The 12,500-nt window shown below is 44.5% G+C and overlaps 1 protein-coding gene across 2 annotated transcripts in view; it reads right to left on the bottom strand.

Moving 5' to 3' along the window:
* The window catches only part of tspan32 (tetraspanin 32), a 48,373-nt gene extending 36,106 nt beyond the window's left edge, over positions 1-12,267 (bottom strand). For both annotated transcript variants that reach the window (XM_033039123.1, XM_033039124.1), the window contains exons 1-3: positions 12,087-12,267; positions 5,956-6,070; positions 563-660 (exon numbers count right to left, since the gene is read on the bottom strand). In XM_033039123.1, the coding sequence (XP_032895014.1) occupies positions 563-660; positions 5,956-6,070; positions 12,087-12,152 (279 nt within the window). In that variant the 5' untranslated portion in view covers positions 12,153-12,267. The remainder of the gene's footprint in view (positions 1-562; positions 661-5,955; positions 6,071-12,086) is intronic.
* Between the last annotated feature and the right edge of the window lie 233 nt (positions 12,268-12,500).

Raw genomic sequence — 12,500 nt, 5'->3', positions numbered from 1 at the left:
GGAGTCTATTCCACAATTCAACCATGGCTGATCTATCTTTCCCTCTCAACCCCAATCTCCTGCCTTCTCCCCATAATCTTTGACACCCTTACTAATCAAGAATCTGTCAATCTCTGCTTTAAAAATATCCATTGACTTGGCCTCCACAACCATCTGTGGCAATGAATTCCACAGATTCACCACCCTCTTGCTAAATAAATTCCTCCTCATCCCCTTTCTAAAGTAACGTCATTTTATTCTGAGTGGGAGGGGTATTCCTACTGCTTTGTCAATGCTGCTAGTTCTGGTTGGGTCCCATGTTAACTCACCAATTGAAGTAGTGGTTCCTACTGAAAGCAACTACTTTAAGCGTTCCTGCCAGTGCAGGAAATCAACACAGGTAAGCACCTCGTAAAATCATTCACTATTCCAGTCAATCACCACACTGAAGGTCTGACAGTCATTGCTTTGCATGTCACGGGAAGAAAAACTGGAACTGCTTGACTGCAGAGAGCCCTGATAGTGGACATTTCATGGGCCGTAAAATTTCTAGGCTAATGGACTATTGACCATTGTCACCTACCAGACTGAGCAACAATTCGGATTCCTTCACAATTCCGATCAGCGTGATGATCCCCAGCAGGGCAAGAAAGCTGCTGATGGCCAGGCTACTGTGCACGGCTGTGGAGACAAAGGAACATGAGTACTTTGAACGTGTTGAAGACTTCTCACAGAGCACCTCTCACAGAAATCTCACCATCTTTTCCACAGTTCACAAATTGCATAGAATTGAGCAGGCTTTTAATCTATCGAGCATGGGTAGAATGATAGGCTGAGACATCTATTGTCTACTCGATGTGACTTTCAAAGAGATGAGGTACGGCAGTCTTGAACACACAGCATAAATAAATCAGACCCAGGGAGACCATTAAATCAACGGAGCTGGTCCTGTTTTATTAGTTCATGTCATTGGAGCAAAATTAGGCCATCCAGCCCATTGAGTCTACTTCAATATTCAATCATGGCTGATCTATTTTCCCCTCTCAACCCCCTCCCACAGATTCTCCACCCATTGACTAAAGAAATTCCTCCTCATTTTCTTTCTAAAGGTGTCTTTTTATTCTGAGGCTATGGCCTCTAGTCTTAGACTGTCTGATTTGTGGAAACATCTTCTCCACATGCCCTCTATCCTGGTCTTTCAGGATTGAGAAAGTTTCAATGAGGCCCCCCCTCATTCTTCTAAACTCCAACGAGTACAGGCCCAGAGCCATCAAAAGCTCATCGTACAATAACCCAATCATCCCCGGGATCATCCTCCTAAACCTCTTCTTAACTCTCTCCAACGGCAGCACATCCGTCCTCGGTTATGGGGCCCAAAACTGCTCACAAAACACCAAATGCGGTCTGACCAGTGCTTTATAAAGCCTCAGCTGTATAGTTTTCTATGCATAGTGAGGTCAAAAGAGGAACGCTACACTTTTATACAAATAAAGTGCTCAATTTCTTCACAGGCCTGTTGTCCTGTTACTCCCATCCTCTATATTAAGATAGAGTGAGCACAGATAATCTCATTAGTAGAGAGGATTGGTGTCTGCACCTCTATGAAGGCATCTCAGACGTTTGCTAGCTCTATGCTGGTACCCTGTGGCTCTACAGCCCAGTAACAACCAACACTTTCAAGGGTAAAAAGTGGGAGAACATAGAAGTGGCACTGGATGTAATGTGGAGATGACTATCCTTGAAATCCTGCATTTTAACCTTTTGCCTAACTCCCTATATTCACTCTGCAGGACCTCATCCCTTTTCCTATCTATGTCATTTGGGCCAATGTCCACACCAACATCTAATTGTTCTCTCTCTCCTTGAGAATGTTCTGTAGCCACAAAGAGACATCCTGGACCCTGCCACACTATCCTGGAGTCCATCTTACGGCCACAGAATCTCCTGTCTTTTCCCCTAACTAAGGAATCTTGTTTCACAATAGTTCTGTCTGACTTTACTCTTCCCTGCTATGCCTTAGAGCCAGGCCAGGTGCCACACACCTGACTGCTGCCTCTGGTCTCCTCTGAACATTCATCCCTCACAACAATATCCAAAGGGATACTTGTTTACGAGGGGAATGGCCACAGGGGATTCCAATGCCCTCTGCACTAAATTCACAGCACAGCCTCTCCCAATACGGCGACGTTGCGGGCACAGTCCAGCACCCGGGCCAAAACTCCTCAGCTGGCCCACCGGCTAGACGTTGTGTGCAGTCCAACACCCGGGCCAACTCACCATTCATCCAGCCACGGCCGAATCGGACAACGAATTGCCGTCGGGAATTGTCCCTTATTTTGACCTTTTGTCCCTTATTTGGGAGTGAGAAAGTTGGCAACCCTAGCCGTGAACTACATAGACTTGGGGGCATTGGTTTTGTCTTTTTGCACTATTATTGTTGGTTTGTTTTTATGTGTGTGTATGTAATGTATATTCTGAACCTTATTTTGTTTATTATATTGATTACAGAATATTATATTTACCTACTGTTTACATATTCTGTTGTACTGCTGCAAGAATTTCATTGTTCTAGTTGGGACATATGAAAATAAAACATTCTTGACTCTCTTGACTTCTGACTACGTTTTGGCTCTCCGACTGCTCCTCCTCTCAGCTGCTCACTCGCTGCTGAAACTGACCTGGCTTCAAGGAGAAATATTACTTTTGGCAGCTCCCAAGTTGCCAAGCATAGTTGATACGATGAAATACATCTGCCCATGTCCACTTATATCTCCATAATTCATTTTGTTAAACGTTTATTCTAATTCACACCACATTTAAGATGCTCTACGCCAACCAGGAACAAACAGCTGTATTGAGTAGAATTCCATCCACCTTAATCATTCGTTACTCCCCATAGATGCAAGGTGCGTTGTACGTTAAAGCACACAGCAAGTCCCCTAGCAAGAGACTAATTTAATGATGCATTCTAAACCTGCTGCTGTACCTCTTTGAAGATCAAGATGGGGGCTACATGAGTGGAAAAGGGTGTTTTGTTTAAAGATAATTGCGAACACCACTGACTATGACACGATTGAATGTATAGAGAATGCGTGAAGAGTTTGTGCACAGTTTTTGTTGTGTGTTTATTTTTTACTCTGATTTGAAACAAAAAAAGGGCAGCAAATGCAAAGTAGCATTATCATTGAGTTGCCTTCATGTCATAAACTATTCTGGCCTAGATATAGGTAACGTTTACTTCAGTGTTCTTGAATGAACTTCTTTAATCTCTATATATCTTTACCATAAGGTTTGCACCAATTCAAGAAAGGAGCTCCCCACTGTCTTACAGGTCTGCATGTCATGTCTACATGCCCTGAATAAATAAAAGAATGGCTTGGAGGAACATTGCTATGTCCATTGGGATTGTTAGTTCTTGAACAAAAAGGAGGTTGAGTTTTATCATTTGACATATGCCTGCCAACTATAGCCCTAACAGAGAAAACTGGTGTCTGCAAAAGATCAGAGTAACAAAATAATCTCCAATGCACATGATCTTCCCACCTCGCCTCTAGCTCAGAGGACAACTATCAATTAGATATTACTACAGAGACAGGAGTAAACAACTCAAACTACACCAACTCTCTCAACTTTGCTCAAAATTCACAGGGACCACGGACATGAAGAAAAATAACTGGGATAATTGGTGTTGCAGGGCTGCCTGCGTCTGATAACAGAAGCAGTACTTACCATGGAAACAGAGAGATAACAGAGAACAGGCCCCTTCGATAACACATTCAGCACTTTCAGTTGCATTATTTAACCCTGTCAGGGGACCAAACTGGGAATGTTGGATGAATCTATCCTGCAGTTGAATAATGCTTCACAGAAAGAACAATAGACTAGCTGGAGTGTATTAAATTCCATGTGTATAAACTAGAGAGTGTGTTACCGTGGGGGTGGCACTGTGGTGCAACGAGAGAATTGCTGCCTTACAGCGCAAGAGAAGCAGATTCAATCCTGACTATGAATGTTGTCTGTGTGGAGTTTGGAGGCGGCATGCAGCGTCACACACACTAACTAACCCCCCCCCCCCCCCCCCCCCCCGCACACACGCTAATTACCCCCCTTGATATTATATTAATATTATTAATTTGCTCCTTTTACCCCATAACCACCCTATCTACTGACGCATAGCCCTCAACTTGCAGTCACATCTAGAGAGGGGGAGTGGGGGTAGAGAGTGAGGGCAGAGAGTGAAGGGGCAGAGACAGAGAGAGAGGGAGAGACAGAGAGAGGGGCAAGAGGGAGAGGGGGTGGAGGGGAGGAGAAGAGGGAGGGTGGGTGAGGGGGGGAAAGGTGGGGGAGGAGGGGAGAGAGGGAGGAGAGGAGAGAGAGGGGGGGGGAGAGGGGGGGGGGGGGGGGGGGGGGGGGTGGGAGGGGGGGGGGGGAGGGGGGGGAGGGGGGGGGGAGGGAGAGGAGGAGAGGGGAGGGGAGGGGGGGGGGGGGGTAGGGGAGGGAGGGGGGGGGGGATGGGAGGAGGGGAGGAGGGGAGGAAAGAGGAGGGAGAGAGAGGAGAGGGGGGGAGGGGGGGAGGGGGGGAGGGAGGGGGGGGGGGAGGGGGGGCTGGAGGGGGGAGGGGGAGAGGGGGGGCTGATGTGAGGAGGGGAGGTGAGGGGAGGGGGAGAGGTGGGGAGCAGGGAGGGGGGAGGGGGGAGGGAAGGGGGTAGGGGGGTTTGGAGGGGAGGGGGGTTTAGGGGAGGGAGGGTGGGGGAGGTGATGGAGGGGAGGAGGGGAGAAAAAGAGGGGAGAGGGGGGAGAGGGGGGAGAGGGGGGAGGGGAGGGGGGAGGGAGAGGGGGGGGAGGGAGAGAGGGGGAGGGAGAGAGGGGGGAGAGGGGGGGAGAGAGGGGGGAGAGGTGGGGAGAGAGAGGAGGAGAGAGAGAGAGAGAGAGAGTGCCTTTTTACTTCAACCCAAACCCCCCCAAACAACCATTTGCAGGCAGAGCCTTTTTACTTCAAACCAACCATATTTTCATTTTCAAACCACATTAAGGGCACTCACAGTTGAGTAGACATGTGTTCAGTGTTATTCAGAGCTCAGAGAGACGTGACCTCCATCTTGCAGAGACTGATTGAGGCACACCACTTCCTGGTTTTATAGTCCCTCCCCCTCCCTCCAGCAGGGGCAGCAGAGAGAATGGTGATTTTTTAAAAAACATTAATATCTCTCTGAATTTTCATCGATGGGAAAAATCCTCTGGTCCAGGAAGGCAGACGTGGGCTCTGAGCGAGGTGGCCAAAAATAATGGCCGTAGGTTGTGGCGTTCTCTCGGAAATCGCAGCACAGTGGGCCAAAAGCGGTCAAGATCAGACTTTTAGTAATATAGATATCAGGTCAATATCTATTTCTTGTGGCACAGCGGTAGAGTTGCTGCCTTACAGCACCAAAGAGCCGGGTTTTACCTGACTACGTAGGGGTGCGGTCCGTATGGAGTTTGTACGTTCTCCCTGTGACTGTGTGGGTTTTCTCTGGGTGCTCCAGTTTCCTCCCACACAAGATGTACAGGTTTGTAGGTTAATTGGCTTTGATTAAATTGTCCCTAGTGGTGTAGGCTAGTGTATGGGGATTGCTGGTTGGCACGGACACGGTGGGCCGACGGGCCTGTTTCCACACTATATATTTCTAAAGTCCAAAGTCTAAAGTAAAAATCCAATGTTTTCCATTGTATTAGTGTTGTAATTGAAAGTTAATATTCATAGTGTTGATATTTAATGATTCCGATCACAAAGCACATTCAATCCTCATTTTAAATTTAGCTTCTATTGAGAATGAATAATTAAGTAGATCAAATGATAAAGTTATTGCAATCGCATTATTTTAACTAGATTCTGTTATCTCCTGAGCTGTGATACACTAGCAGGCTATGTATTCATTAGGATTGAACAGTGATCTTGTTCAGTATGTCTATTTTTCAGCTGTCTGCAAGTAAACTCACCCAGATCATGCATCCTAGCATATCGGTTGGTTTCAGGTGTGACATTGCGGATAATATAAAATTTATCATTGAAGCAGGTCCACAAGGTCACTGCAGCAAGCGCAACTCCAAGCAACTAGAACAAAACACAACAAAGTAATGAGATGTTAGATTCCAGACAGAGCAAAATCATTCATTACAAGACATCAATGATGATAAAGTAAACATTTTATTTAATCTTTGCTTCCACCCCTCCCCCCCCCCCCCCCCCCCCCCCCCCCCCCCCCCCCCCCCCCACCATCCCCCTCCAACTTCCTCTCCAAATAGCTCACGAAAGACATTATTTTGTTTCATGCAAATCACTTGCCAAAGGTTTTTTTTTAATATCTGATAGTTCTTCGGGAAAGAGAAAAGCATTTGCGCCTATTTTTATGCGACATGTGTTTTTTGTTATATATTGAAAACCTTTACAAAGCTTCACAGTTCATCTATTCATTGCCAAGGAATGGCATAATACGATATAGAATTCATTCCAACAAAACAGAATTAATTAGATTCTGACCAGCTGACTGCTTCCTTTTATTGAAATATATATTAATACTTTACCACTGGATCCATAATAATATTTGTTACTATCCTGAGCATGTAAACATGCCCAAATAAACAAAGGGAAACTAAATTTGAATTTCATCTTTCTTTGAAATAAATCTTTCCACTTGCTTTTGGCTCAACGTTTTTTTTAGGAAATAAATGTTTTTGTGGTTTTACCTTCTTGCTTTGAACCATAACGTTGGATCAAATAGTTTATTTTCAAAATGATTTTTTTTTTCACCTCAAGCATAGAGAGGTAATGTTTTACTGATTATGACAATGTTGCAGGGACTGACTGTGGGTTATAGTAAGAAAGGTAAATTGAAAGGAATGGATTAGTGAATAAAATTGACTACAATGCTACATTGACTAATGCTACATTAGACAGTAAAACTTCATTAATTCTCTATTTTTCAGAAACCCTGATAGTCCAGCATTTGGCTCATCTGATTTTGTTTCGTGTAATTCCTTGAATCTATTCTCTATCCACTTTATTTTAAAACTCATGTGGCCCTGATTCCTTGTTGCTTTTAAACTCACCAGAACCCATGCTTGTTTTAACCTCACACAACAAACCCTCCCCCCCCCTCACCCCCCCCCCCCCCCCCCCCCCCCCACCCCCCCCCCCCCCCCCCCCCCCCCCCCCCCCCCCCCCCCCCCTCCCACCACCTTTTAAACTCACCAGTTCTTGTTTCTCATTTGCTAATTAAGCTTGCAAATCTCATTGGAAAATATATCATACTGTTGTATAATATTTTCTAAAAAGTAAATTAAAAGTGTACTTGGATATTAATAGATATCTGACACCAAATTTCCAATGGTGTCAGATTATTAAAAAATTAATGTACCTTCTGTACTTTTTAAACTTCCAGGGTTAACTGGAATTTAACATCACAGACAGGTTTTAATATGCTACTCAGATCACTAAATTGTTTTAGATTTTTAGTTTTAGAGATACAGTGCAGACACAGGCCTTTCGGCCCACCAGGTCCACGCCGACCAGCGATCCCCGCACATAAACACTATCCTATACCCACTAGGGACAATTTTTACATTTACCAAGGCAATTAACCTACATACCTGTACGTCTTTGGAGTGCCTTTATAGAAACATAGAAAATAGGTGCAGGAGTAGGCCATTCGGCCCTTCGAGCCTGCACCGCCATTCAATATGATCATGGCTGATCATCCAACTCAGTATCCTATACCTGCCTTTTCTCCATACCCCCTGATCCCTTTAGCCACAAGGGCATCATCTAACTCCCTCTTAAATATGGCCAATGAACTGGCCTCAACTACCTTCTGTGGCAGAGAGTTCCAGAGATTCACCACTCTCTGTGTGAAAAATGTTTTTCTCATCTCGGTCCTAAAGGATTTCTCCTTTATCCTTAAACTGTGACCCCTTGTCCTGGACTTCCCCAACATCGGGAACAATCTTCCTGCATCTAGCCTGTCCAACCCCTTAAGAATTTTGTAAGTTTCTATAAGATCCCCACTCAATCTCCTAAATTCTAACGAGTACAAGCCGAGTCTATCCAGTCTTTCTTTATATGAAAGTCCTGACATCCCAGGAATCAGTCTGGTGAACCTTCTCTGTACTCCCAACATGGCAAGAATGTCTTTCCTCAGATTTGGAGACCAAAACTGTACGCAATACCTGCTCCTCTTGATATCACTGCTTAATATGTTTCCTCCAGCATTTTTCCTTGCTGCATTTTGGGCCAGTTTTTTCACTTTATGACTGTCTATGATTTAGAAGTGGACTGTTCTTACATCTAACGTGGACAAGAAATCATTGCAAATGGAACTGTAATCCTTAAGTTGTCCGACGCAGAGAATCATACAATCAATCTATGGATTGATATGGAGCACGGAAGCAGGCTCTTGCGCTCACATTGTTTATGCTGACCATCTCTAGTAAACGCATTTGCCAGCACTTGGTCCATAGCTTTATATACCTTGCCAATTCAAATGCTTGTCTACATACTTCTTACATGTTGGAAGGGTTTCTGCCTCATCCAGTGTATTCCAGATTTCAACCACACAATGGGTTTAAAACAAATCCTAAAGAGCAGTGCTTGGTAGAAAAGTAGGGTCGGCACAGTGGCACAGCGTTAGAGCTGCTGCTTTACAGCGCCGGAGACCCAAGTTTGATCCCGACTATGGCTGCTCTCGTTTTACGGAGTTTGTACGTTCTCTCTGTGATTGCGTGAGATTTCTCCAGGTGCTCCAGTTTCTTCCCACATTCCAAAGACATATAGATTCGTAGGTTAATTAACTTCAGTAAAACTGTCCCTATCGTGTAATTTAGTGCTAGTGTACAGAGTATTACTGGTCGGTGCAGACTCGATGGGCTGAAGGTTTGTTTCTGTGCTGTATCTCTAAATTCTAAAGTAAACTTTAAGGTTTAAAGACTTTGATCCAAGTATATATGTGCATGTGGCCTTGGATGCAGAATGAATGAATGAATGAATAAGTTTATTGGCCAAGTATTCACATACAAGGAGTTTGCCTTGGTGCTCTGCCCGCAAGTGACAACATGACATACAGTGACAGTTAGGAATGACGCATAAAACATTAAACATTAATAATAAAACATTATCGATTAAACATGTGAATTAAATAAAATACCAGAGGAAAAGGAGCTACAGAATTTTGGTTATTGAGTAGAGCTACTAATCGTGGAAAAAAGCTGTTTTATGTATGGCTGTGGCCGTTTGACAGTCCGGAGTCGCCTTCCAGAGGGAAGTGATTCAAAGAGTTTGTGACCAGGGTGAGAGGGGTCATAGATGATTTTACCTGCTCACTTCCAGGCCTTGCAGTGTACAGTTCATCAATGGAGGGAAGGTTGCAGCCAATAAACCTCTCAGCTGATCGAACAATTCGCTGCAGCCTCCGGATGTCGTGCTTGGTGGCTGGGCCAAACCAGACCATGATGGAGAAGGTGAGGACAGACTCTACGATGGCCGTATTGAATTGGAGCATCATTGCCTGTGGCAGATTGTGTTTCCTCAGCTGCCGCAGGAAGTACATCAGCTGTTGTGTCTTTTTGATTGTGGAATCAGTGGTGGCCTTCCATTTAAGGTCCTTGGAGATGATGGTTCCCAGGAACTTAAAAGGGTCCAGTCTTTTTAGACTGGAGTCTCGCTTTAAGTAGGTGTGAAGTGGTGATTGGGGAGGAGTGGGTGTGGAAGGGTCCAGTCTTCGCAGACGGGTCTGGCTGTGTTGGTTGGGGAGGGGGGGTAGGGGGTACCAGCGGGTTACGTTTCTGCTTGTCAAACCTGCAGTAGAACTCATTCAGGTCGTTGGTCAGCTGACAATTGTCCAAAGAGCGGGGGGCTTTCCTCTTGTAGCTGGTGATTTCTTGCAAGCCCTTCCAAACTGAAGAAGTCACTAGCTGAGAACTCGCTCCTCAACTTATCAGAGTACCTTTCCTTGGCAGCTCTGATTCCTCTTCTCAGCTTGTACTTTGTCTGCCTGTAGAGGTCTGCATCCCCGCTCCTGTAGACGTCCTCTTTAGACTGTCGGAGCTGTCTGAGTTCTGCAGTGAACCAGGGCTTGTCATTGTTGAAATAGAATATTGAGCTTGTATTTGTGGTATTTTTGAGATATTCATGGAAAAGCTGGGAATATTCAATCCATCCCCATTGTCTCATGCCGTTGCCAGACAGACCAAGTGGAAAGAATGGTAACTGGATATAACAAATGGAAACGTGTAGGCTAAGCTCCTGTTCCTATTTGTTTGCCAGCTGACTGAAGGGGACCTTTGCTAAAAGTATGATTTAGTAATCATAAAATATGATTAAGCATAAAATACTTTCCAACGAACAGAGTGGATGGCAATACATATGCACAGATTATAATTTTAATTAAGTATTGATGATGCTGTATAAGGTATTAATCTATTTCATTCCAGCTGTCATTAGATTTTGAACAAGCAACACAAAACAATATATTATTGAACTGACAGACTCATGCAAAAGCTAAGATGGATATTGTGGAACAAAAAGGTTGTACAGCACAGAAATAAGCCCTTTAGCCCACCACGTTAATGCCGACCATTTTGCCCATCTATACATCCCATTTGCCTGCATTAGGTCCGTATCTTTCTATGCCCTGCATATTCAAGTGCATGTCTAAATGCCTCTTAAATGTGGTGATTGTATACGATTCCACCACAATCTCTGTCAGTGCGTTCCAATATCAACCACTCTCCCTGTAAAAATAAATCACCTCAAAAGCGTTTTAAAAGTTTTTGCAGGTGGACAAAAAAGCTGGAGAAACTGGAGGCAGCATCTATGGAGCGAAGGAATAGGTAACGTTTTTGCTGTGCCTTTGTTTTTGATACCCCAACCATGTGATAAGGATTCCGACCATCTACCCTATATTCTTATAATTTTGTATATCACTATTAGCCTCCTTTGTTCCAGGGAAAACAAGCTCAGCCCAAACAAGCTCAGAAAAAGGATAGGTGACATTTCGAGAAGAAGGCTCCCGACACGAAACGTCACCTATCCCTTTTCTACTGAGGTGCTGCCTGACCCGCAGTATAACATCCAACTTTTATATTCAAAGCTCTCACCTATGAAGGCAACCATGCCACGCGTCTTTTTCACTAACTGTCTAACAGCGTTGCCACTTTTAAGGATGGACTTGAACGCCAGAGTCTTTGCGTACATCAATGTGACATCATGACTCTAATTAGAGTTTTAAATTGCAGTGAAACTGGGTGAGGGATGGGTCGAACAAAAGTATTATAACCAGTCGGTGTAATATGGCAGTCAGAAGCAGATAAGACCAGATTCAGCGGCTTGGTCTATATAATGTGTTGTTAATGGTTAGTCTATGGAATATGTCTAGCAGATCAGACTGTACAAAAAACTGAGCCAAAGTTGATGACAGTCAGAAATGACAAGATCTGTTTTAGGCGAAAAAAGAGTGGATTTTCAAAAGTTGGAGAATTGAACATGGAGTATTGAAGGCTGAAATGTGTCCAACCTGAACATGAGGAATTGTTCCTCAAGCTCGCTTCGTGCTTATCATCACACTGCAAGAGGCTGCATACAGCCAGGTTAAAGACTCGCCACCCGATCTCTCCTTTCATCCTGTGAATTTAGAAATAGGGTTGCGGTCAACACTGGCCACCCTGTTCGTGGGTAGATAAGCAAGAAGAAGCCATTGCCGAGCAGTGGCCTTCCCCAAGGTGAAAGATCCCTGGCTACTAGGTCCACAAGTAACACCACCAATAGTGAAGAGAACCCTCGGAGGGGGGGGGGGGGGGGGGGGGGGGGGGGTGGAGGCTTAAAAAAAAGTTAAGATTCATCATTTTAAAGCAATTTAAATACTGAGGAAAATCTACATGCGCATCACTAGTACCCCTTTGCTGTTCCAGGAGTTCCTATGTTTGCAAAGGAAATAGGTTGAAGTAAAACGAAATTATTAAATTAAAATAATTAACTTCAATTTTCGTTGTTTAAACACGACCGTTATTGCTGAACTTCAGAATTAACGGATATTATTCATGCTACCACTACTGCAACTATAAATATCTTAAACATTTACCACGACGATGAGACTGATGCCCAGAAGCTGGTATTTAGTGGCTCTGATCAGACAACCGATCCCCATGTTTGTAGCTCCGTTCACTTCTCGCAAGTTACACAAGGGCGTGGACTGTCCCGTAACCTGTCACTCCGTGACAGCTCGGCCTGACATGGATCAGCCCAGCTCGGCTCGCTTCTGTCGCTGCTATACAAGTGTGAATCCGGATACTTATCCCTTTACATCTACCAAAGCTCTTGCCCGGAAATCCACACAAATAACACATCACACTTGGTCCTCATCCTTCTCGGATGCACCAAGAGGAATCCTCCCAAGAGTGTTTAATTGTCAAATGTACAGACAACGGAACAATAACTTTCTTACTTGCAGCAGTACAACAGGCCTGTAAATACAATGCACGTACATAGCATGAAA

This window comes from Amblyraja radiata, chromosome 20 (assembly GCF_010909765.2).
Source record: "Amblyraja radiata isolate CabotCenter1 chromosome 20, sAmbRad1.1.pri, whole genome shotgun sequence".
NCBI classification, from domain to species: domain Eukaryota; kingdom Metazoa; phylum Chordata; class Chondrichthyes; order Rajiformes; family Rajidae; genus Amblyraja; species Amblyraja radiata.
Note: the sequence above shows the minus strand (reverse complement) of the source record. Positions and strands in the feature narration are given on the sequence as shown.